Genomic DNA, 23,869 nt, shown 5'->3' with positions numbered 1-23,869 from the left:
AGAATGAATTCTTATCTGGTAATACTCCCTTCATAAATTAATCTTCGAAAAGATTGTAGCATTCGCCATCATGTCCAACATGTCATTGAGGTGTGGAATTGAGAAATGATACTTCATTGTTTTCTTGTTGATAGTGTGACTATCAACACATTTACCAACTGCCATCCTTCTTCGATGGTACAAGAAGGTATGAAACACGTAAGGCTATCATGAATGAAACCCTCGGCCAACAATTCCTCTGCCTATAGACATAGCTCTATATACTCTATAAGGTTCATTCAGTATATTGGGAGATTTAGTAATGATGTTTCAAGTACCAAATCAATCACATGTTGAATGTCGCGTATGGGTGGAAGCTCACTGGATAGTTTGTTAGGGACCAAATATTGAAATTGGGACAGAATGTCCTGAATATCAGTTGGTTGGGCAAAAGCTTCACCAATTGGATTCACATCCTATTGGATTATGCTTGATTCCCTGTTCTTGACTTTCCTCCATGAATCAGGCTATATTCAATACTGTGCAAGCCAACTTTGCCTCTTTGGGCTTGTCATCTCTCAATACATGACCAAACCATCTAAGTTTACTTTCCCCCATCTTATTGCCTATTGGTATTACTACTAAGTTCCCTTAAATGGATTTATTTCTAATTCTATCGTTCTTCATCTTGCCACTTATCCATCTCAACATCCTTCTTCAGCTACACTCATCCTATGAACATGTTCTTTAATTGCCCAACATGTTGTCCCATAAAGCATGGCTGGTCTTATAGCTATCCTATAAAATTTCCTTTTCAGTTTGGGTAGTACACGACGATCACATAAAACTCCGAAGGCACATCTCCATTTCTTCCACCCAGCTGGAATTCTATGGGCAACATCCTTTTCAATCTCTCCATTGTCATGAATTCTTGACCCAAGGTATCGAAAGTGGTCAGTTGGGAACCTTCTTGGTCAGCAATCTAAATAACATTGTTTTCTTTCTTTTTAAATTCCACCACCTAGTTTTGAGATACCTATTAATTTCACTCCCCTTCTTCCATCTCTTAACGTAAACATCCATAACCATTAACCCATATTTCGTAGTTAGACCCTCTCCTAATATAACCTTGCAATCCTTACATATCGATCGTTGTATTTTCCCAAGTAGAATGATATCTATTTGGCTTCTATATGATCCACTTTTAAAAGATTAAATGTTCATATCTCTTTTTAAAGTATCCGTTTGCTAGAGCTAGATTTGTATGCTATATTGAAATCAAAGATGGACTCATTTTTTAATGCCTTCTGAATTTTGTTTCCAGTTGAAATCTGTGTATTGGGTATCATATCATTCACCACTAGCACAGGCTCGTATCGCTCGTTCATGGGCGATACTGGTACGTATCAGGTGATAAGTACCGGTTTTGGACAATACTTTAAACCTTTCTTTTGCCATTGAAGGTGTTTAGTATTTTCAAGGGCATGTGCTTTTTAAATCAGGTCATGGGTTGAGTTAGCTTACAACATGTTGGTGATGAGTTCTCCCTCCATCCATAGGGGGGTCCATCGGGTCTGTTACTGGGTTATCAAGCCGTGGGGCCCCATCTGCATGAACTGGGTGCATCAGGATTCAGAGTAAGGAAACTATCACATCTTGGTGCATGAGTTCCTCCTAATTTCTTATTCTTATACAAAGACAAGTGGAGCAGTTGGACTTTCATGAGTCCAAGCAAAATGAATCCCATGTAACTTGGCAGTTGGCACAGACACGTAGCATCCTGCTAGTTTTTGCTGTTCAAAGTAGGAGATGAAGTGTTGGTTTCCTTCTGAAAAGACCGGTTTCTCAATATATGTATCATAATCCTGTGCAAAAAATTGAAGCTGGGGGCCTAATGCCAATTATCTTGAGTTGGCAGAAGATATCTATATCAGTCCAATTTTCAACATTGTGGATTTATATGGATATTCAGGGTAAAGGAGAAAGCAATCGCATTGGTGGCGGTACATGGGTTGAGCGACTTCAAAAGAAGCCAGATGAGGAAGTTGAAGACACTGTTGATATTAAGATTGTCTTCGCTTGATAATGTAATCATGAGAAAATTTCTGACCAAATGGAGGAGCTCGTAAGTACAGACAACATTGGGATCCCAGTGATGAGAGTTGCAAAGGCTGAACAAGGTTCTTAAAGTAATTATGTTATTCTCATCTTGCAGTAGCCAAAATTTTCTCAGTTTCGGAGAATTGATGTGGATCATGACTAAGATTAAGTGAGAGAGAAAGAGTTGGACCTGACGTTAACTGAGCGGATGATATCATCTAGTAGGGCCTAGACAGTGCCATGGGACTTGAAACTAGGGTAGGAGTCCCTTTTTGAAAATACTTGTTAGGGAAGTTATGGTAAATCACTTTTCTATTCTATTCTTTTTTTTTTTTTTTAATAAAAAAATTTATTTTCTTCTATACTTTATTTCTGTTTTTATTGGAGTTCCAATGAAATTATCAAGGATGTTTTTGTGTATCCTAGCATTTAAAGATGGGTATGTGCTAAACACATGTCAGGATGTATGGGCACATGATACTGCATTTTTTTTCAGAGAGTTCTCTCATGTCCCCTTAACTTTTCTTGAACACTTGATTCTTCTTTCTTTCCTTGAGGTCTGACTTCCATACACGAAGAGCCTGAAAATGTACCTACTTGTCTCAATTCAAGGTCTTAGATCTAGAGTTTTCTAGTAATGTTATGACCATGTCAAGGATTGTGATCCTTCATGCGGCAAAAACTAGCTCATGTTGTGAATATGGAACAAACAAATTTCAATTCAAGGTGAAATTCTTGGAGTTTGAGTGAATTAGGGATGGCATTTCTACATGGTACTAATACATTGTCAAACTAACGCAATTTGCTAATATACAAGAGATTTTAGAAACAATCAGCAATATTAGTAATCTAGATTTCATTTACGGTACTGTGATGCATGCATATTCCTGAAGTTTCTTATATTTGCATTTATCATGGCAGATATTCAGCATCTTTTGTATCTGAGGATGAGATCCCACCTGGAAAGTATGCTTTGAAGATTGCAGGTGATATGTGAAGCATTTTCTCATTGTTCTTATGTTAGTTATCTTACTTAGATCACCAGCCTTCTTCTTCTTCGCCTCATTGTACTTGTTACTTAGATCATTCTTCTCATTCTTCTTCAGGGCCACTACTTTCCATTAAGTTCAATTGTTGCATTATGATATCTAACCTTTTGTAATTTGATCAAAAGAAGCTTAACACCAAGTGGATGCTTTATAGAGATGGATAGGGCTTCGGGCTTCCCCATAGACTTGCCAATGCACGTGAGATCCTGCCATCTAACATATATGGAGTATTGTGGCAGTGCCCTCTAAGAAAGATTAGGTTAGTCCTCATCAAGCGGGCCACGCTTTGTATGAGAAAAGGGGGCAGTTGGAAAAAATAAGTAGGGTCGAAATTCAGTGTACAGGTGTTGCCTATTTGATGAGTGGACTGCCCCAATTTTCGATGGAGAGCATTGATGCAGGCAAAGCTGCAACTCCACCTGGATCCCACTTGATCATGTGTGGGCTCGACTTTGTCACAGGAGTGGGGAAAGTAGTTTTTCTTTATCTTTCCATTTCTTTTATGTTTTAAAATAAAGTGTAAAGCCTAAAATAACCTTAAAGACTATTGGAGAGTAGTGCTTTAAGGGCATATTGGTCTTTTTACCTAGTACTAGGGCTTCTTTATGTTTGCACCCCTATATACTCTTAGTGGACATGTAATTCATTAGATAATGGTCGTGGAATTATTTTTGAGAGGAGCATCTTCTACCAAGCATTTGTTGTGTGTGTGTTTGTGGAATGTGTTGCCCTCTATTACTAGCATGTGTAGCCCATATGTAGACACCCAACTTAAACTGGTTGTTCATATCATCTAATCAAATTTAATTAAACAAGGATGGTTTTGAATTGTAGCTCAGATTTTGCAGGGATTAAATCTAATAGGAATAAACTTTACCCAATACCTGAATTCTAGCCTAAAACATCTTGCCTAATACCCATTTTTTGAAACCAAGGTCCCTATAATCCCTTAGAGGCTTACTTAGGGAGGTGTGGACCTTATCAAAGACTGGTCACACCCTTATTTTCAAGGCATTGAAATCACGTTTCCACACCCCAGGGAACTATTTTTTTAGGGGGTTTCTGTGGCTTATGAACCCCAGTGCCCGCATAAACCTGTGATTTTTTGATCCATGAAAATATTATGTTCATGTTTTCAATAACCCTATTTTTCAGGATTTATTCCCTTTTTAAACCTCCCCCATCTTCCTAACTCACTCATTGCTCTAATTCTTTTTAAGCCTATTTGGAAGTGCCATGTGTCCCATGTCTCAAAAGCCCCAAAGTCCTCATACGTTACCCACCAAAATACGACCTTACAAATCTGTAAATAGGTTCTCGATCTCTTGAGAAGGGTCTTTGGCTAGAGTTCCCCTTCTCTCTCCCCACCGCTTCTACCCCTTACACCAAAAGCTCTCTAAAATCCCTTCAAAGCTTGTTAAAAATGAGAGAAATTAACAAGAAAGAGAGAGAGAGAGAAAAGGAGAATTGTAAAAGGATTCAAGAGCTCTTGAATTCTCCTACAAGCAAATCGGCAAGGAGAACACCTCAACCTTTTCTAGTTTCGAGAAACAGCTTTGGTAATTGTTGCTAGGGAGGATTCATTTTATCTTCCTTTGCAAACCTCCAAACCTCACCTCTGCAAGGAGAGCACCCGCAAGTCAAGACCCTTTGTCAAATCAAGCAAGAACTACATTGAAGGCGAAGTTTCTGATGCAAGAGTTGCCATATTTCGTTCCTTCTTTGCAGCTTCTAATTCTTATTTGATTGTTCTTTTATTTTCTTTAATTTACATGATTGAAAATCCTAGTTCAAGCAACTCCTGTAGAGTAAAGGCCACACATTGCATGGGTGAAGAAGGTTCCTCAACCCTTCTTCGTCATAGAGACCCTTGTATGGATTTTGGGGAAGAGATCATTTGTGGAGTCACATTTCAAGTTTTAAGTCTTTCAACCTTGAAATATTAATACAAATGTTTCTCTAGTCACCCATGGGCTCTTGAAATCCTAAAATTTGGCTAGGGGTGGATTTGTTTAGTTTTTCATATGCCTATGATTCTCCGGTGTGTTGGTCGGTCTGTTTCATACCATATCATCATCTCTCTGTATACTCTTTGTGGAAGATCAAGGATGACTCATCAAATTTTCTATTTTGCGATTCCACAGTAGTCTTGGAGTTCGAGATTGAAGGGTTGGATTAAAGAAGTCCAGATTTCAAGCTAACTGGGTTTCCAGTTGCATTAGGTATCCTTGTAGTGTGCCCTACCTAATGAATGGTCCATAGCTCACACAAGTGTGCCATGTTGGCATGTGTTCCATGAAGTGCTGCAGCATGCGAACAATCTAACACTTGTGTTCCTCTTGATGGGAGATGATACTGCAGAGTTGGCAGAGCTTGAATATGGTTGAGGTGTCTCTCCTTGGTACAAGTAGCATGGTGATGCAAGACGGTCTAAACTAGAATGTATGTGTGAGCACATAAATTATCTAGCGAAATAAACTAAGTAAATCAATTGAAATATTCAACATTCCACATCATAGTAAAGATAATAACAAAGGAAACATGCAATGGTTGAAGGCCATCATCACAATCCTGCAGTACTGTATTAAAATCATGCGTGGATTTAATCCGGCGAGGGATGGGACCTCCCGATCTTGTATGGTTTCAATCCAATAGTCAATGCAACTTCTCTAGTCTAGGAAATTAAATGATTTCTGGAATAGGGACGACTGGAAAATCTGAGAGAGGGTTGGTATCAATTCTCAGATTTTCAGGATAAGGGGACTTCAAAGAATTTAATTGTAAATAGTAGCAATCAAAGAATACTAGGTATAGAAAGAGAAGAAGAATGTTAGAGAGTTAGAAACAAAATTTAGAAGAAGAGAAGAGATTAGGGGAAGAGAAGAAATTACCATAGGGAGAAAGGAGAAGGAGGCACCAAACTTTCATTAAAAAAAAAACATCTTTCCTTTTTGGTTTAGGGTAGAAAACACCCTATTTATAAAATTCAGATAAAAAATGACTAAACTACCCTTATAACAAAAAGAAGAAGAAGAAATACACGTGTGTCCTCCTAATGTGGGGCCTTCAATTAATCCAGGGACACGTGTAAGGTCTTCAAAATCCTCTTTGGTTGTGCCACGAACCATTATCGAGCCATAAAGATGTATTATTTTTTTTTCCATAAAGATGTATTTGTTGGCCGCGTTCGTCTTTGATAAACTTTGAAGGGTTTGATGTCCTCATCACATGGTGACTTATCATTTTGGACTATCCATCTAGTTGCTCCTACCGTGGTTAGTAATTAGTTCAAATTACACATAAGTAGGATTATTCTAGCCATTCGATTAGAGTTCATCAAAGCAACTGTTGAACATAAGACTAGTTAACAGTCAATGCTCAATGTGGGGAAGTGAAGAACAGGGATGTATACGATCTGAAATATCTTTTAAACATGTGCCATCCATGATAGGGCTCTTCAAACGGATGGTCCCAATTGATACATCACCCTGTAAGATGTATTGCAAAGAGATGGCTCTATCATATTCATTTTTATGAGCTGTACCATATGTCTGTATCTCCTCCCCTTCTTCAAAGCATTGAAAAAAAGAAGCAGCAAATTAGTAAAACTCTGCTTTTGAGGCTATGGACAAGACTACCATGACTGGTAGTTCACGGCCATGTTTTAGATGGTGGTGACTAGTCCGCCACCCAAGTAGTCAGTATGTGTGGTACTTATAACTGTTAAACTCATGCAGTGATCCCAAATGTGGATAGAGCAGAACCCGAAAATCATACTAATCGAATGACTCTAGCCATTTAGTTGGTGCTACGAAGTGGACATTAAATGGCCAGCTGCCCAAATTCAAGTAATGGTTAAGTGGTCCAGTTGATGCGTTTTTACTGTCTATAGTGGGACCCATGATGAAACAGTCCAGATTATGGTAAATATGTGCCCGTGTACAGTGGATGATTCACCACCATTTTAGACAGTTATTGTTGAACTTTTATCATAGTCTAGCTCCTAAACTAGGGTTGTCAAGAGGGGCTAGATTCAAATCTGGTTACTGTGTACCTGTAACCATACCTGCCAAGAGGGTTGTGCTTGGGTCATGTCAGCCTGTTGTGTTTGCTATGGTCCTATGGATACCATATTTGAGGTCCTAGACCTGGATCCAATTGGGTCTAGTTACTCTTCAGGTACCAATTAGGTCTTAGGTCCTTGGCTGGCTTAGGTCGGGTTGGATAAGAGCATCTACACAATTGGACCCACTTGATGAATGGATTGGATCTCTCACATGTGCCATATTGACACATTGACACACATGGTGTGTGAATGGACTCCTTTACAAGCTTGTGGACCCAACGAACCTCATCCAATTGGTAGAATGATTAACATATGTCATATCTTTTTTTTTTAAAAATAAAAATAAATAACTATTGATGTTGTTAGTAATTAATAATGTGGTGAAGGCTCTAAAAGGGCAAGGGAAATGTCTAAAAGGACTTGGATGGAGTTAGTAAGAAAAGACTTGATGACCTATGGTCTAACTGAAGGGCTAGCCCTTGACAGAGTGGAATGACAGAACATGATTCATGCAGCTGACCTCAATTAATTGGTATAAGGCTTAGATGATAATGGTGAAATAACCATTAATATAACCTTCAAAAAGTTATTACCATTAAAAATAACAATTATACTACCAATTAGACCTGGCAAACACTTAATTGATCCAATTTTTAACTGGGTCCAAGATGGTGGACCCACCTCACATGTGGAAATGAAGATTATGTCTGAGATTAGGGCTGCTCATTGGGCGATCCACACTGTGTATATGCTGGGCCTACAATGGATGGGTGGTATGTCAAAGATCACATTGGCCATATGATCTTAGCCACTAATTAGAGGATTCTTGGTGGTTAGAAATGTATAGTTGGAAATGGTCAAACCGATTCTCTAGATTAAATGGGCATAAATCCTCAAAAACACTTAATGGTTATCAAAGAGAGGTGGGGAGATGGTCCCACGAATGGTCTATGCTAAATGGGCATAAATCCTGAAAAAACTCTTGGGTTGGAGTTTTTCAGGGAGGGAGGGTATGATTAACTTAATGGTCTGATATGCCTTCTTACATTGGGGGATCGTTTCTTGACAAATATTAATTCAAGGTGGTTTTATGCAATGTTTCAAATAGCGCTCGCAGCGTAGCTAAATAGTGTAAATCCCTTGTAGTGTATGCTATAGGGGTCGTAGTGTACGCTATAACTACGTAGCATGTAGCGTTTGTAGTGTACACTATAGTGTTTTTTTTGTTTTTTTTTAAAGTTTTGTTTGTTAAAACTTGTGTAACTTAAAAGGTGAAGTTAAAATCAAACATTTCTTTGTTTTACTTTCGGTTAAAATGGTGGTGATCCTTTGCTAAAGTTGGTGTGAAACTCACACGCTAAAAATCCTTTAAAACTAAACTTAAGATAAAAAGGTTCGAAAGAGGGTTTTTGAAAGCCCCTCTTTGCATTGATGACATATGTATTATACTTAATACTCTTTAACTTGTGAGAATTTTATTTCTTTTTCATAATTGTGAGTTGTGACTTGTGGTTTCAATTAGACATTACTAATGAAAGTAGTTTGCTTAGAAAGTTGTTGATGTGAAAATTATTTGATTTGGTTTATAACTTTATAAATGATAATTAATAACTTGTTTGAACATGCTTATATTTAAAAAATGAATAATCTTTTAGGCATAACTTTATAAATGATAATTAATAACTTGTTTGAACATGCTTATATTTAAAAAATGAATAATCTTTTAGGCATATATCTTACCATTTATTATTTTTTCCCTATTTCTAAATTAAAAAATAGAAGCATCGGTAGCTTACGCTACGCTATCTACGTGACATCCTACAGAGGGCTGAATGCTATGCAACATGCTACCGCTATTTAAAACATTGGTTTTATGGAATGAAAAATACTTGAGGGGTATCTTATCCTGATATTATTTTGTGGGTGGCTTTTAGATATGCTCCGTTATAATTTTGTTATTATTATTTCAAGTAAGATAATGAAATTCAAATAGATATGACTCAATTGGCTGAGGATGGCATGCCCTCCAACAGATGCTTGTATCTTATACATTTGGCATGCTATCCAGTATGTGTGACCTCGACAAACTACACAACGATATGCAAGTGGCTAGTTTATCAGGTCGATCATTTGCTTCTCTATGAACATGGAAGCTGGAATGACATTAGATAGGATGTCACCATCTCATCAAACAAGTGTTGCAAGTTTTTGGGGGTGCAAGGTCTTGATGTCTCTTTATGATCACTGGACTTTAACAGGTCTGACAATGAAAGAGACCTCAAAATTGGGCCCACGTCCGGAGAAGCCTATTGAAATATATGAGTTCGAAAGGTACATATTATAATTTGGTTTACTTACTATTTAACATATTAATGTTTGTGAGGAATTAAGGCTGAACACATATTTCTCTTGGCTCAAATGTGGCTTGTCACGGATCTTGCGGAAAATTCAGCTGTCCATTCTGTAGAAAGGTAGCATCATCTCCCAAAGAATTTCCATTTATATATTGAAATGTTGGCACTTCTGTTTTCTTTTTCATGACATCTCTTTATTTGGCATATGGTAGTTCAAATATGGATGGTTATTTCCACAGGTTGAGATAATGTATCTTAGGGCATGTTTGATTTTGAGGATTCCATGGGGAAAGAAAATAGCTTCCCTTGGTTTGACATTTTTCAGCTATTCGACTTGCAAACAAAAGTGGATTCCACAAAGTCATCATTAGGTTTTTCCACATTTTCTTTTCTTGAACACAAGAAACGAGGCAATAATTGTCTACTGAATATGTGATTTCACATGAGTTTTCCTTATGAATCAACCATAGCCTTGGTTTTGAAATCCACTATTTTCCTCTGACGGTGGATATCATCATTACCTTTTCTTTCTTTTCTTAGGGAATCCTTGAAAGCCAACACGCCCTTAAATGTATAACCTGTCAGCGGTCATGCTTACCATTTTGGGCCATGTTTGATGAAGGCCCCTCATTTATATTTTGCTGCCTTTTGTCTTTCGACTATGCATGCTTTTCAGCGTGTATTTACATCTTTACTTCTTTGCAGGTTAGGGAAATCGTAAGCTACCTGGATCTTGATGTGTTGTTTTATCCCTGCCCAAGAAATGGTCCAAACTTCCGTGCCAAGGTTTCTCAGATGGGTGGAAAACAGCAATTCCCTTACATGGTGTGATAACGTCCCTCATGCTCTGACACATTGTATAAGAAACATGTTGGGAATATTAGGGAGAGGTTAATTGACTGTTTTTTCTTAGTGCAATGATCTATAAAATATGCATTCACATAATGAGTTTTTCACCATTCCGTGCACATGGTCTCTTGTCTCCTCATTCAACTCATTTCCTCAACTTGTTGCACTTTAGATTTATTATTGTTATTTTTAATAGGACGTATGATGGAAATTGTATGGGATGCATGACTCTTTTGGAATTGATACAAAAATTTCGATTCATCAATTTTCACAAGGACTAAAAAGAGAATATTCATAAAGGCATGTCCTCAAGAAGCTTTTGCTTTGCCTTATCTCGACGGTAACATCCATTTTCCATTGAGGTTATTTTTTAGCTCTACACAATTTATAATATCCAAGCCATCCATAATGTGGACATCATCATGTAGATCCTTCCACCGACAGATAAAGATTGCCATTCATTAGGTGTGCCATGATATTAGAAATAAATGGACGAGTTGGAAGACTTTGCCAATTTTTTCATAACAAAAAATTTTTGCAGTAAATTGTGGCCCACTTGACTAATGCATCCTCCTGATTCTTTCATAGGAAATCTACGTAGTGGTACCTTTCTGATGGATGGCTTGAATGTTTGACTAGAGCTGTACACAAGTTGAGTTAGCTCGGTCAGCTCGCTAAACTCGCCTCGGCTTGAAATTGGATTCGGACCAAGTCGAGCTGGTTTTTGGAGCTTGAAAAAATTTCGAGCCGAGTTCGAGCTTGCTCGAGCTCAACTTGAATCGGCTCGAACCCTAACTCGAAGTGACTCGGATCAAATTGGCTCGGTGACTCGGTTATTTTGATCTTGATGCTACTCACTGAGTGTTTGATGAAATGCCTTGACGAAGTGTTGTTTCTTGGACTACTCTCATATCAGGTTGTTCTCAAAATGGGTATTCGAGGGAAGACTGAAGAAACAAATCCCCATAAAAAAAAACTTTACATTATAGGACTGCCCTCATATCTTGATCTTGATGCTGCTTGCTGAGTGTTTGATGAAATGCCTGCAAGGAGCTCTTACTGATTTGCATTCGAGGTGTGGGAAATTGAAGATGCAATTTATGTCTTTGAGAAAATGTCACACAAGCTCGAACTCGACTCGAGTTGGCCCAAGCCACTGACCGAACCGAGCTGAGCAGGCTCGAGAACCGAGTCGAGTTGAGTTCGAGTTGGGGTTGGTTGTTGGCTGAGCCGAGCCGAGTTGTGCCAAGCTCGACTCGGTTTGACTCGTGTACAACACTATGTTTGACCTGTCTGCCACACAGGCATGTGCGGTGGTGTGTTCATTAGCTGAGTTGTACACGCATGTTGGCTTAACAAAGGTCTTTGCCTTTTATTTGTCTACCTTTTGTCTCAATTGATTTGCCACATCTATGGTTGTAAAGGAATTCGATACTGTAACATGCTGATTTAAGAACCAATAAAAAATGTCATCCAATAAGGGCCTGTTTGGTACGTGCGCTTAGATGGGATTTGGTGGGATGGAATTGCATTTGGTCCTTAGCAAATTCCATCTAGCATTTGCGGAGGATGGGAAGGGTTGGGATGGAATTGCATTTGGTCCCATGCGGGATTTCTAATGGATTTTGAAATCCACTACACGTGGGCTCCACATTGATGCATGTGTTTTATCCATGCCATCCATCCATATCCACCCTTTACACGTGACATTCTAGTTATATACGTGTACAATTGACCGTCATCCGTTGCGAATCTGGTTCGTTGATTACAATTCCATGGTCCACTAAATGTAGTTTTGCTTAATCCAATGTTTTTCCGATAGCAAGAATTTTATCCCAAACATGGGGATTAGATGACCAAAATACCATGGTATTTCCAGACATGCAATCATTGTGCAATAATGGTGTTAATCCCATCTAATACAATTCCATACCATTTAATCCCACGGACCAAACAGGCCCCAAGAATCTATCACTTTGGTTTATTTGTGTGATAAAATGGATGTTTCTAATCACCACTAATAGTCACATGCTTCCTAATTCATCCATGAATTGCATGATTGATCCACATTGTCTTGTCTATTTGTTGATGGGCCTACAAGTGTTGGCGCTTCATTTATCCTTCATTAAAGTTCAGCTTATGTTAGCATGGAGATACTTCAAAGGGAGACATTTTTGGTTTTCTTTTTCAGGTGGACCCAAACACAGGCATTGCAATGTATGAATCAGATGACATAATCAAATATTTGGTTGGGAAATATGGTGCGTTTTCAAAACTTTTTGTTTTCAAATGATGTGTTTCACGAAGGTCAGATGTTATTCCTGTATGAAGTTGTGTTGCTATGATTTTTCTATGTTACTTCTCTTAGGAGAATGATGTATGAAGAATAAGATCGCAACTAGGCATCCTTCTAGAGAAATTGAGGAGCTTTTCTAGGCCATGCACGTGCAATAAAGCTCATGTACACGCTACACATGTGCCAACATGACATGATAGGTCCGAGATCCAACCCATCCATCTAAATGACACCGTATTGAATCATTGATGCCCTAGCCCAAGAATCAGGTTGATCCACTGGTCAGGTGGGCCACAGTTTGCAAAACAAACGCACAGCTCTGAAAAACTTGGTTGAAGTTGTCTAACCCGTGAACCTGTTTCCAATATTTGGGGCCCACAGGCTGATTGGACCAGATTTTAGTTTTGGAAAAAAAAAGAACTAGGTTGGACCAACCTGATGGATGGATCAGATCTTGCACTTGTGTCCCATTCTAGAACATCTTGTGGCATGTCACGAGCTTTATTGCACACACGTGCACTTAGCACAACTCAAACTCGAGAAACTTTTTTTTCTGTATCTTCTTTTGATCGAATCTTTTCTTCTTTTTTCTTTTTATGTCCTTGATTGGCTTTGTGGACTTCATTGTTCACTACCATTAGATTTTATATAGTATATTGTCGCAAGTCTGGTCTATTTTTGTTTTACTCTAACAATCTTGTTTCGTAGGTGATGGAAGCACTCCTTTGATGTTGTCACTTGGGCTGCTAACTGTAAGCTTTTGCCTCAATTAATCTATCCATCTGTCGATTTGTGTTTCTCCCTTTAATTTCGTGATCACCATTTTATGGAAAGGTGTCTTGTTGCATCCTTATTTTAATTGCTTACTGGCTTGTCATATTTCAGACTCTAACTGCAGGATTTGCCATGATTGGTCGAATGGGGAAGGCAAGATATAATTTTTTTTTTTTTCCATCTTACTTTTCTTTCAATTGCTTTTGATCTTTTCAATCTTCTTTCAACAAGTCCAACAAAATATCCTAGGAAATTATCATTTCCCAAAGAATTAAACATCAAACAAATTTTTTATGGTACTGTAATTGACAAAGGTGAGGCTTAAGGGGTGCACTCCAATGGTACTGATACACCATCACAAGCTTACAGTGGTACCGGGCAGATGTGGGGCCCAGTGATGTGTTCAAGGAATCCAAATTGTCTACAAGATGCATCACTTGAGAAAACCCCCCGATCCCCAAAATAAGCCAATCCAAAACTCAGAAGGCCACAACACCAAACATATTGAGAGGGAATGTCCATCATTGATTAGTGTGGGACTCCACCGTGTTGTGTATTTATAAGCAAGGCTGGTAAGACCCTTCATCCAGTCCATATGAAGGGTTGGGCCAAAATTCAGGCTGTTTTGCAACTCAGGCAGGCCCTAGTGAAATTCAAGGGTAGGTGTTCCCTACCAACTAGTTCCCTTTCCTGTGGCCCACCTTTGTTTTGAATCTGGCAGAGTTTTGGGTCCTAGGGGTTTTCAGAGCTGATGCACTGGAAAGGTGGGTTGGATGGTGTGAATACATAATGTGCTTACGGTGGTACCAGTACCACTGGTGTATGCACCGAGTCTTAAGTAAATCTCTTTGGAACATACTTTTTGCATTGAACTTCATTTTATGATTAGAATGGTTCTGGTTATAAAGTTTTTGGGTTTTGAAATGCTTCCACAACCATCTAAAGACATGATATTTATTCTTTTTCTGCAGGGCTCTTTCTATACTCCTTCAAAACTCCCACCGCAACCCCTCGAATTATGGGCATATGAGGTTAGATCTTAGGGAATAACTATGGCCTCATGTGTGCACTTTATTTTGTCAATTGAGATGCTATTTCAGATTATTGAATTTGAAAATAAACACATCCATACCTCAGTGTTTATGTTAAGATAACATATCGTTTTAATTATGACATATTTGGCTAATTTATGGAGGATTTATATGATACTTAGGCTGCGTATGATGCTTGATATGCAGGCACTCAGAAATTGTGCATGTAACTCAAATAAAACTGACTAGATTATGAAGCCTGCTATTGCTAAATCACAATCCCAAGGTCAGATTGGTTGAACAATCCTAACCTCTGATTCATGGACACTTGTTTGTGGAAATAGGAGCATTGGATATTTTTCATTCTTGACTGTCCAACACATATCCACCAATCGAATATTCAGATAATGAAATCAGCTTAATGTCTGGTTCACGATACCTCTATACTGGGTGCCATAATTTGGAAGGTTGAATTTGACTAGTTGTATGCCACGTGTGCAATTTCTAAATGCCGATGTTTCATCCATCACACTGTGAGAGTATCAAAGTTTTTCTCTTAAGTTACGACGCAGTATATGGTCTGCTTTCTCAGCCATCCCCCTTCTGCAAAGTTGTGCGCGAAGTTCTAGTCGAGTTAGAACTACCACACTTACTTCACAGGTATGTTCACTGTGACCGCAGCTAATAAAGTGATATGCCTTCTTATTTGCTACTTTATGATGTCATTTTAATGGATTAATTGCCTGGATTATGTGATTTGTTTTTTTAATCACTGTTAGGGCCTGTTTGGGATCTTGGATTTGAAACCCCCTGGATTTGAAATCCTCTTGTTGTGTTTGGCCGTCTAGATTGAGAATCACCTTTAATCCAAAAGTAGCTATTCATAGTATATTTGCAGGGGTTTGAATTTAATTACTAAATAAACTTTAATATCTCGAATTAGTGAACTTATGTAATTTTTGACACAATGGTTGTAATAAGCCTGCTGAAATATATACTTTGCCAAAAAATGATGAAATTCCAAGTCTCGGATGGGCCACAAGCACAAGATCACATCCGAGTGACTAACCAGCAATTTTTTACTGTTGATTTACATGGACAATGTTTGGACGGTGCTGATCATCATATTAAAGTAATTATAGTGATGCAATTGATAATCTAATTATTGTAGGATATCATTAGTGGGCATAGTCTAGTGATACACATGTTACACATGCAACTATGGGAATGATTTTAGATGTAATCCAAGGTCTCCCCTTGGATTTCAAACCCTCTTGTTGAAGGGATTTGAAACCCCCAATTACTTTATGGTGCCAAACAACCCAGGGGATTTGAAATCTGCTCAAATCCCCCAAAATCCATGGTGCCAAATGACCCCTTATATCTTATGAGCTTTGCTAAGTCCACGTGCATGTGTAATAAAACTCATTTACACACCACATATGTGTCAGCATGACATGATAGGTCGGAGATCCAATCTGTCCATCAGAATGACAACACTATATTGACGCCCTAGCCCAAGAATCAGGTTGATCCACTGGTAAGGTGGGCCACAGTTTGCAAAACAAATGTATGTCTCTGAAAAACATTTTTCTAACCCATCCACATGTTTCCAGTATTGAGGCCCACGTGCTGATGGGACCAGAATTATTTTTGGGAAAACATGTAGAAGGTTGGACCAACCTGATGGATGGATTAGATCTCGCATGCATGTGCCATGCTGGCACACGTGTGGTGTGTATGTGAGCTTTATTGCATGCGTGTGCTTAGCAAAGCTCGTATATTATTTAATGTGTTATGTATGAAGATTTTTTTACCTACGCCATCAACTAACATTGCGATGATTACATCTTTAGCCCTTTTGACTTTTAGAAGTTAAAAAGCAGACTAGTCATGTGGATATAGTTTTCTTACCCATTCTGATGAGAAAGTAAAATTCACAAAAAGATCTATTAAGGTTTGTATGAAACTGAAGATAACAAGGACATCTCTGCACTTCTTAAGAATACATCAAAATTGTAGAGAGGCTTCCATTGGGATCTGTTAAGAATCACAGTCCATGGCTTCTTTTTCAACCTTAGCTTTAAGAGATCTTTCAGTGATTCTAAATTGTGGAATTCAGGACTATAATATGCGAAAATTGTTAATATGATTTTTAATGAAAAGAAAACAATTTCTTCCCTGGCTTTGACTTGGAACTCTCTAACACGGCCTTTTTAATTGTAAGTTATTCTTGCATGGTATCTGTAATTCACAGTTATCCATAAAACAAACATATAAAAATGTCCATAAATAAATCTTAAAAGTACAAATGCATATGGTGAATTTCTTCTCAACACTCTATAATATGAATTGGCTTCTTTATCTCTCATTGTTTTATTTGAGGATAATGTTAATTACCCAGTCTGTAAAACCCTAAGACAGCTCCCTTCCTACAACTAATGTTCCTTAAGGAATAAGTTTATGTTCTCGAAATGCAGAGAGATGACTAGGAAAGTTGGTGTCAAACTGAAGGATGGTTAAGCAGTTGCAAGATTCTCCATCGCCTGCAGCTAGAGCCTTGTTAGAATTTTTGTGATTACTGACAAATTCAGGAGTGGAGGAATGCATTAACATAACAAAATATGGAAGACATTTTCTTTTGGATGGAAATGGTGGAAGCTCACAACAATTCGACGATCAGAATCGTCTTCTACTATATATAATGGGATCTGGGAAAGGCAGTGAGATGGACTGTTTAGTGAAAGGCTATGTGGGTCCCACTGTGATGTGTTTGTGACATCTGCTCTGTCCATCAGATGCAGCTGCTGATGTTGGGATAGTAGTCCAAAAATGGGGCAGATCTAGAACTCTAAGTGGCCCATGGCAACGGCAACAATCGGATGGGACACTTGTTGAACAGTTTTGGACATTTCTACCTCTTTCATGTTAATGATATAGTGTGCCATTTGGATCAGGGATAGGAGTAGTATTGTAATATTAAGAGTGTGGCTAGTCAACATGATGCGGACATCAGTGGTGCACCCTTTAGAGCGTACCAGAGGAGGCGTTACCGACAGAGTATCGGAGTGGAGGAGTTGATGTGGATGGACGCATCAGACCCATTTTTTGACGCACTACGAGTGCAGGAGCAACATTACTGCACCTGATCGCCGGCCCATGCGACAAATTTCACACCCTGTCGCACGAGTGTTTTAGGTTTAGGTGTTTTTTTGTTCTTTTCCTTGTTTCAGGGGCTTTAGTGCAGCTTAAAAAAAAATAAAAATATTCTTCATCTTTTTATTAATTTTATTGTTTTCAGGGGCTATAGTAAACTTTTACTTTTTCCATGGCTTATATATACACTGTGAGAAACTCTATTTTAGATATAGAATGAATAAGAATTCATATGTTTTTTTTTCCTCTTATATCAAAGAGATTAGGGTTTCAGGATTGGGCCTTGGGTGTTGGGGATTCCACCTTGGTTTCAGGTTTCATTCTTTATATATTCGGTGTAAGAAAAGGTAAGAATCAACCGTTTTCTTTTCTTTAATGCCCCAGAATCCATACCTTCTTCATCTCGAACCTATCTCTTCTTCATCCATTTCGTTCCTCTCTGGATATTCCCTTTTTGTTTGAATGGAAAATGATGATTAGTCAGGAGAATCAGATCTAAACTTGACTGTGGACTGACTTATGCTAGATTTGGGATATCCTTATAGTCCTAGGTCCTCCCTTTTTACTGTTTATATGATTTTTTGCTAAGGGGCATGATACCGACGGAATGATTTCATCTCTGTATTGAGATTTGCTTAATCCTCTTGATTGAAAACATGTAGTTGATTAATTTATTTATTTGAATATCTTCATCTTGATTATACATGCATCTAGGGTTAGGCCATCACATGTCCTTGCATCGCAACAACCCAACAATTAGGATTTTACCTGCAATAAAGCAATGGATGGTTGATATCTTACCTACTCCTATGTGAGTATGTGACACCTGCGAGTAACCTTCACCTTTTCCCTCTTTTTCACTCGATCTGCAAGTAGCCACAACATTATCACATGGTTCTCCCTTTTTTTTTTTTTCCCAAATGACACTCCCGTTCTCTCGTCCGTCCTATCTCCACATGCGTCGCACGTCCCATACCCCTAGTTTTTAACAACAATGCAATTTGTGTGAGACAACTCCTCTATTTTCTCCCATTTATGCAAGTTCTTTATGAGTTTTATTTACTTTCAATATGATTGTTGTTTGGGGTTTTAATTACTTTAAACTTTATTAAGGTTGATTTAGTAAAATTAAATTGTGTAGATGATATTTTCAAGCTAGGTAAGTCATTTCCTATTTTTATTAGAATTAGGGTTTGTTGGGGAAAAATATATAAGTTCGAAATTCGGCTTATGGAATGTACCAACTCTTCTAAATCGGCCTGGACCCATTATGGTCCAAGCCTGATACGACCCCCAAATGCAAGAGTAGACTGACCTCCAAAAAGGGTAACGCCAACGCGAGTACCCTAAAAGCCCAAAAGGGACTGAGAGACCGACCTAATTCGTGGGTCAACGAAGGGTCGATTATGGATCGACCATAGCTCGGCCATAGATCAGTCACAGACCGACCATAGCTCGGTTATAGACTGATCATAGGTCAGCTATAGATTGGTCACAGGACGATCACAGACCGGCCATAGCTCGGTTATAGATCGACCATAGATCGGTCGAAGATCAGACATAAGACGGTCATAGACCGGCCATAGCCTGGTCACAGATCTATCATGGTTCAGGATAATTCCCTCGGCAGGATCAGAGCATCTTGAAAACTAAGTAACAAGGAGTGCAGAGCCGTTCGAAACAACTCCTGCCCTAGATCCGACCCAAAGTCGAGCCAACATCCGAAGGACCTTTATGAATTCCGAAGATCTCTCTTAAGATCTTGAGAGATAAGGTCAAATCCCAATGATCTTGGGATCCTGTAATCTCAGAAAGATCCCACATCATATCGAATTTCCATAACAATCGGGAGAAGCCCCCTCACGGTGGAACTCTCTCTTCCCTATAAATATGGAGGTATATTTCACCAGGAAAGGTATGTTCACTAAAAAAACCCTAATCACCACGTTGATCTCTTTTCTGGAGATCCTTCTTAGACCATGAGCCTGACTTAGGCATTGGAGAGGTCCCCTAAATGAACCAGGGCTTCCTTTGTCTCTCACCTCTGCTTGTGCAGGTTCAAGGGAATGACGCATAAAAGGTTTGCTGGAAAATTGCATCAACAGTTTGGCGCCGTCTGTGGGAACGACAACAGGTAAGCCGTTCCAGTTCTACCAGTGAACGTTCAAGACTCAGAAATGGCTAAAGGAAAGAAGCAAGCCCAGTCTCCACCCTTGGCCATCCCAATCGCGACCGTACCCACTTCCGTCGTGCAAGCCCCGAATCCTGTCGAATTTCCCGAGTGATAGGAAAGCCGTCGTGGCCAACAAAGGCACGGTAGAGGCGGTCGACGAGACGCTCTCGAAAGAGAAGTAGGAGATATTAGAGCCGCTCTAGGCTATCTGAAGCAAATGATGGAGAATATGCAACACCTGTATACGCGTTAGCCAAATCATCAGGGAGAGGGCCAGTCAAGCCATGCTCGACCGCGTGTTGATCCCCCTCAACCTTCCGTTGTGCATATCCCGTCACAATCGAACCCGCGGTCTGCTCCTGCCGAGCTCGCTTCATCTCACATATCGGGAACAACACCGCTACCTGCCTCCGACCTGCGGCATGAGATAGATCGGCGGTGGCGCAGCAGAGCCCCGTTCGAAGCCACCGCCGACAGTGAAGAGCCTTGGAGAAACGAGTTGCAAAGCCTGCAGCGACAAATCGCCGACATAAAACAGAACTACTGAGGCAATCTGACCACTCTCGAGGAAACATAATCTCCCTTCACGGTCGATATTATGTGGGCAGGTTTCGACTGCCTCAAATAACCCCCTATACAGGGAGCACTGACCCAACGGAACATATGGAGTCGTTCTGGATGTACATGGAGCTCCGTGATGCCACTGATGCGGTTATGTGCCGCGCCTTTTCGCTAACCCTGGCCGACACAACGTGGCTTTGGTTTAAACAGCTGAAACCGAGATCCATCAGATCGTTCGCCGAGCTCAGTGAGGCCTTCATCACCAACTTTATCAGAGGAAAGAAAAGACTCAAGGCGCCCACCCACCTGATGAACATAGTCCAGAGAGAAGGCGGGCTCTTGAAGGACTATATCAAGCGTTTTAACTTGGAGGCACTCCAAGTGAGGAAACACTTAGACGAGACCGCACTGAATGCCATCATGACCGGGCTGAGGGACAAACTGTTCCTCTTTTCATTGGACAAAAACCCCCCTGCCACACTGGCCAAGTTCCTGAACCGATCACAGAAGTACGCTAATGCCGAAGAGTCTCGGATCTTGCAGGACGAGGTCCAAAACAAAGGATCCGCGACTAAGGAGCATACGAAGAAAGAGCCAGACTTGGCCAATACGAGCAAAAAACGGAAAGAGGATTAGTCTCGCAACGATCGTAGGTCAAACAAACGTCCTGACAGTAAGTTCACCACTTACACTTCGCTGAACAAACCTCAAGAGCAGGTTCTGATGGAGATAAAGGATGAGCGTTTTGTCCAGTGGTCGAACAAGCTGCGAGGTAATCCCGACCAAATTAGTGAGAACAAGTATTGCCATTTTTATCAGGATCACGGGCACAATACGAGCGATTGTTACCACCTCAAATAGGACATTGAGAGGCTCATCCGGGAAGGCCACCTTAGTCAGCATATAGATCAAAGGGGAAATCAAGCCCCAACGATCGAGGAACAACCGATCGACAACTAGCCAATTGGAGAAATCCGAATGATCTTTGGGGGCCACAAGGGCGGGGTGACTCAAACAACGCTCGAAAGGTTCACGCAAGCATTAGACGCCCGGAAGCAGAAATGATGATCCTCGCCCGACCCTCGAAAGAAAGAAAGTTGGAGGGGTACAACGTGACTTTCGCCGATGAAGACGCCTGAGGCGTTCACCACCCTCATGACGACACATTGGTGGTCACACTTACCATAGCTAATCGAAAAGTTTTCCGAATTTTGGTTGACATTGGGGGCCCCACCATGTTATATATGCAGAACCCAGTTTATCTACACTCTTGTTCTCCAATGGATGAAGGGTCAGGACAAAAAATCAGGCTGATCAAACTCGGGTGGGCTCTAGTGAAAATTGAGGATGGGCGGCGCCCACCTTATTCCTTGTTCGTGTCCTGCCAGAGTTTTGGATTAAGCTGATTTTCAGCTCCTGGGAGTAACCTGAGGGGATGCATGTGATGGATCGGTTGGATGTGATACATACACCACGTGGGCCCTACTTCTTGCTACCACCATAAGCTTATGGCTAACAGTACCACCCCCATATTTTTAATCAGCAATCATGCTGATCCATAGACTCAACCATGATGTGCCGTTAGATCAGTGTTTCCCACTTGTGCTACAACCATATTGGTATTTTTTTAGCACAGGCAAATATAGATTTTCTTATACTCTCTGTAATGGCACATTAGCATCCATTGGATTCAGTGTGTATTAATTTTCCAGTTATCATAGTTTATGCTGATCAATTTAGGAAAGTTATAGTTGGCTTTTTTCCATATGTGGAATTACTTAGAGAAAGAAGCAAGAAGAAAGAAAGAAGAGAGGAGAAGAGAAGAGAAAAAAAGATGGGATTAGGGTTGTGGACGTTGCCACCTCCCTTCTTTTATATTCACTTTAGTAAAAAACCAAAAATGCCAAAAATTCCCTTATTACAATGTCATAGGTACACATAAGGTTTACACAATAAGGCTAATGGACCATGAACAAAAGATAAAAAGAAATGGGTTATATGATCATACGGCTATCCACCAGCTGGACTGCACATACACCACAATCAATCGGGACTGGATCATAAGATCCAACATGATCTTTATCAACACCATACAATGTGAGCTTGTGCTTGTGGCATGCTGAAAATGCATTAACTTCTTTATCTCATCTTTATCTTCCTTTTTCAAGATAAAGGATTCTCAGCAATTCCTTTTGGACAGCTTTTCTGATAGCATTAAGTTCTATTCTCACTGCTTATCCCACTTCTATTCTAATAGCAAGTTGCTTTGCAGCACTGCTCGTGGCAGCCCAAAGCGGCAAACCTTATATGAGAAGGCAGGGCATTTTCAGGTCCAAATTCATGTCTCTTGCTGTTTTGAGTTTCTGTGGTGATGATATTTTCCTTGTTCAGAACCTGATTGTATCTTTATTTGAGTCTCCATGTTCTTAATTTCATCACGGAGGAATGCTACTTGCAAGCTATGCATCTGCAAGTGCCCTTCACATGCCAAAGTGGTACACACACAAAATTTTGGCTGTTCTTCAGATGGGGCTTACGGTGAATGTGACAAAACCCAATAGCCGCGGTCCTCCGATCATGCTGGCTACACATCTACATTGAATGGGACCCTTGCCGTCCCTTTCTACTTGTCCATTTTTCATATATTTGTTGCCCAAGGGTAGAGTGAACTGGCCTGATTTTTTGTCTAGAAACATCATCATGAGACTCGCTTGATGAACGCTCTAAATCTCACACGTGTGCAACTTTGGCAACATGTGGGTCACTTCTTTTGTGGCTTGTAAGATGCACAGCTACAAGTAGCAATCCTTGTATATATGTACGTATGAATGTATCATAGCTCATCATCTTTACTGTAATTGATTGGCAGGTACCTTATTTGGAAGACCCTAACACTGGAGTGAAAATGTTTGAAAGTGCAGAAATTGTAGACTATCTGAGAGCAACTTATGTTCTTCCAGCACCAGCGGCAACAGTTTCCTAAGTTTTTAGAGGTTCTCTACTTTCTCACTCATTTACTCTTGTGCATTTGTATGTATCTTTCAACTTTTGAGGATCTCTGTCTGCCATTGAAGTAGATATATTTGGTTGCAAACAGATGTACATGTAATATATAGACCGCCAATAAATAGAAGCGTGTAATATATAGACCGCCAATAAATGGAAGCGTTTTACTTGTGCACACATACACAGCGTAACCTTATTTCCTAACTCAACTAAGGCCCTTAAAAACCTACACTCCTTGGACAACAAAGCATTGATAACAACAAACAAGTCCCTGTATTTAGAAGGGTGTGTTTGGATGCACTCTCGAGCTAGTTGCAGTTTTTTTTTAAACACATGCACCTCACATGGGCACTCAAATCTATGACTATTGAGTATTGAAACACACTCTGTCTACCACTGAGCCATCAGTTAGAACCCAAGCTGAATTGCAGTTATTAGTCTAATAATGTGGTTATTTAGCATCAACGTTGAGGGT

The 23,869-nt window shown here is 39.7% G+C and overlaps 1 protein-coding gene and 1 long non-coding RNA gene across 2 annotated transcripts in view; both read left to right on the top strand.

Moving 5' to 3' along the window:
- Positions 1 to 23,571, top strand: part of LOC131234400 (uncharacterized) — a 28,387-nt gene extending 4,816 nt beyond the window's left edge. The window contains exons 2-12 of the mRNA XM_058231247.1: positions 3,001 to 3,065; positions 9,453 to 9,525; positions 9,647 to 9,665; positions 10,254 to 10,373; positions 12,589 to 12,658; positions 13,402 to 13,445; positions 13,579 to 13,620; positions 14,439 to 14,498; positions 15,091 to 15,158; positions 22,661 to 22,718; positions 23,258 to 23,571. Coding sequence (XP_058087230.1) covers positions 3,001 to 3,065; positions 9,453 to 9,525; positions 9,647 to 9,665; positions 10,254 to 10,373; positions 12,589 to 12,658; positions 13,402 to 13,445; positions 13,579 to 13,620; positions 14,439 to 14,498; positions 15,091 to 15,158; positions 22,661 to 22,718; positions 23,258 to 23,371 — 733 coding nt within the window. The 3' untranslated portion in view covers positions 23,372 to 23,571. The remainder of the gene's footprint in view (positions 1 to 3,000; positions 3,066 to 9,452; positions 9,526 to 9,646; positions 9,666 to 10,253; positions 10,374 to 12,588; positions 12,659 to 13,401; positions 13,446 to 13,578; positions 13,621 to 14,438; positions 14,499 to 15,090; positions 15,159 to 22,660; positions 22,719 to 23,257) is intronic.
- Positions 1,379 to 2,589, top strand: LOC131234401 (uncharacterized). The gene is made up of 2 exons (XR_009165702.1): positions 1,379 to 2,104; positions 2,195 to 2,589. It is a non-coding gene; the product is annotated as an uncharacterized LOC131234401 (long non-coding RNA).
- Positions 23,572 to 23,869: the final 298 nt, after the last annotated feature.

This window comes from Magnolia sinica, chromosome 19 (assembly GCF_029962835.1).
Source record: "Magnolia sinica isolate HGM2019 chromosome 19, MsV1, whole genome shotgun sequence".
NCBI classification, from domain to species: Eukaryota; Viridiplantae; Streptophyta; class Magnoliopsida; order Magnoliales; family Magnoliaceae; genus Magnolia; species Magnolia sinica.
The sequence above is the reverse complement of the archived record's forward strand: the minus strand, read 5'-3'. Positions and strand labels throughout refer to the sequence as shown.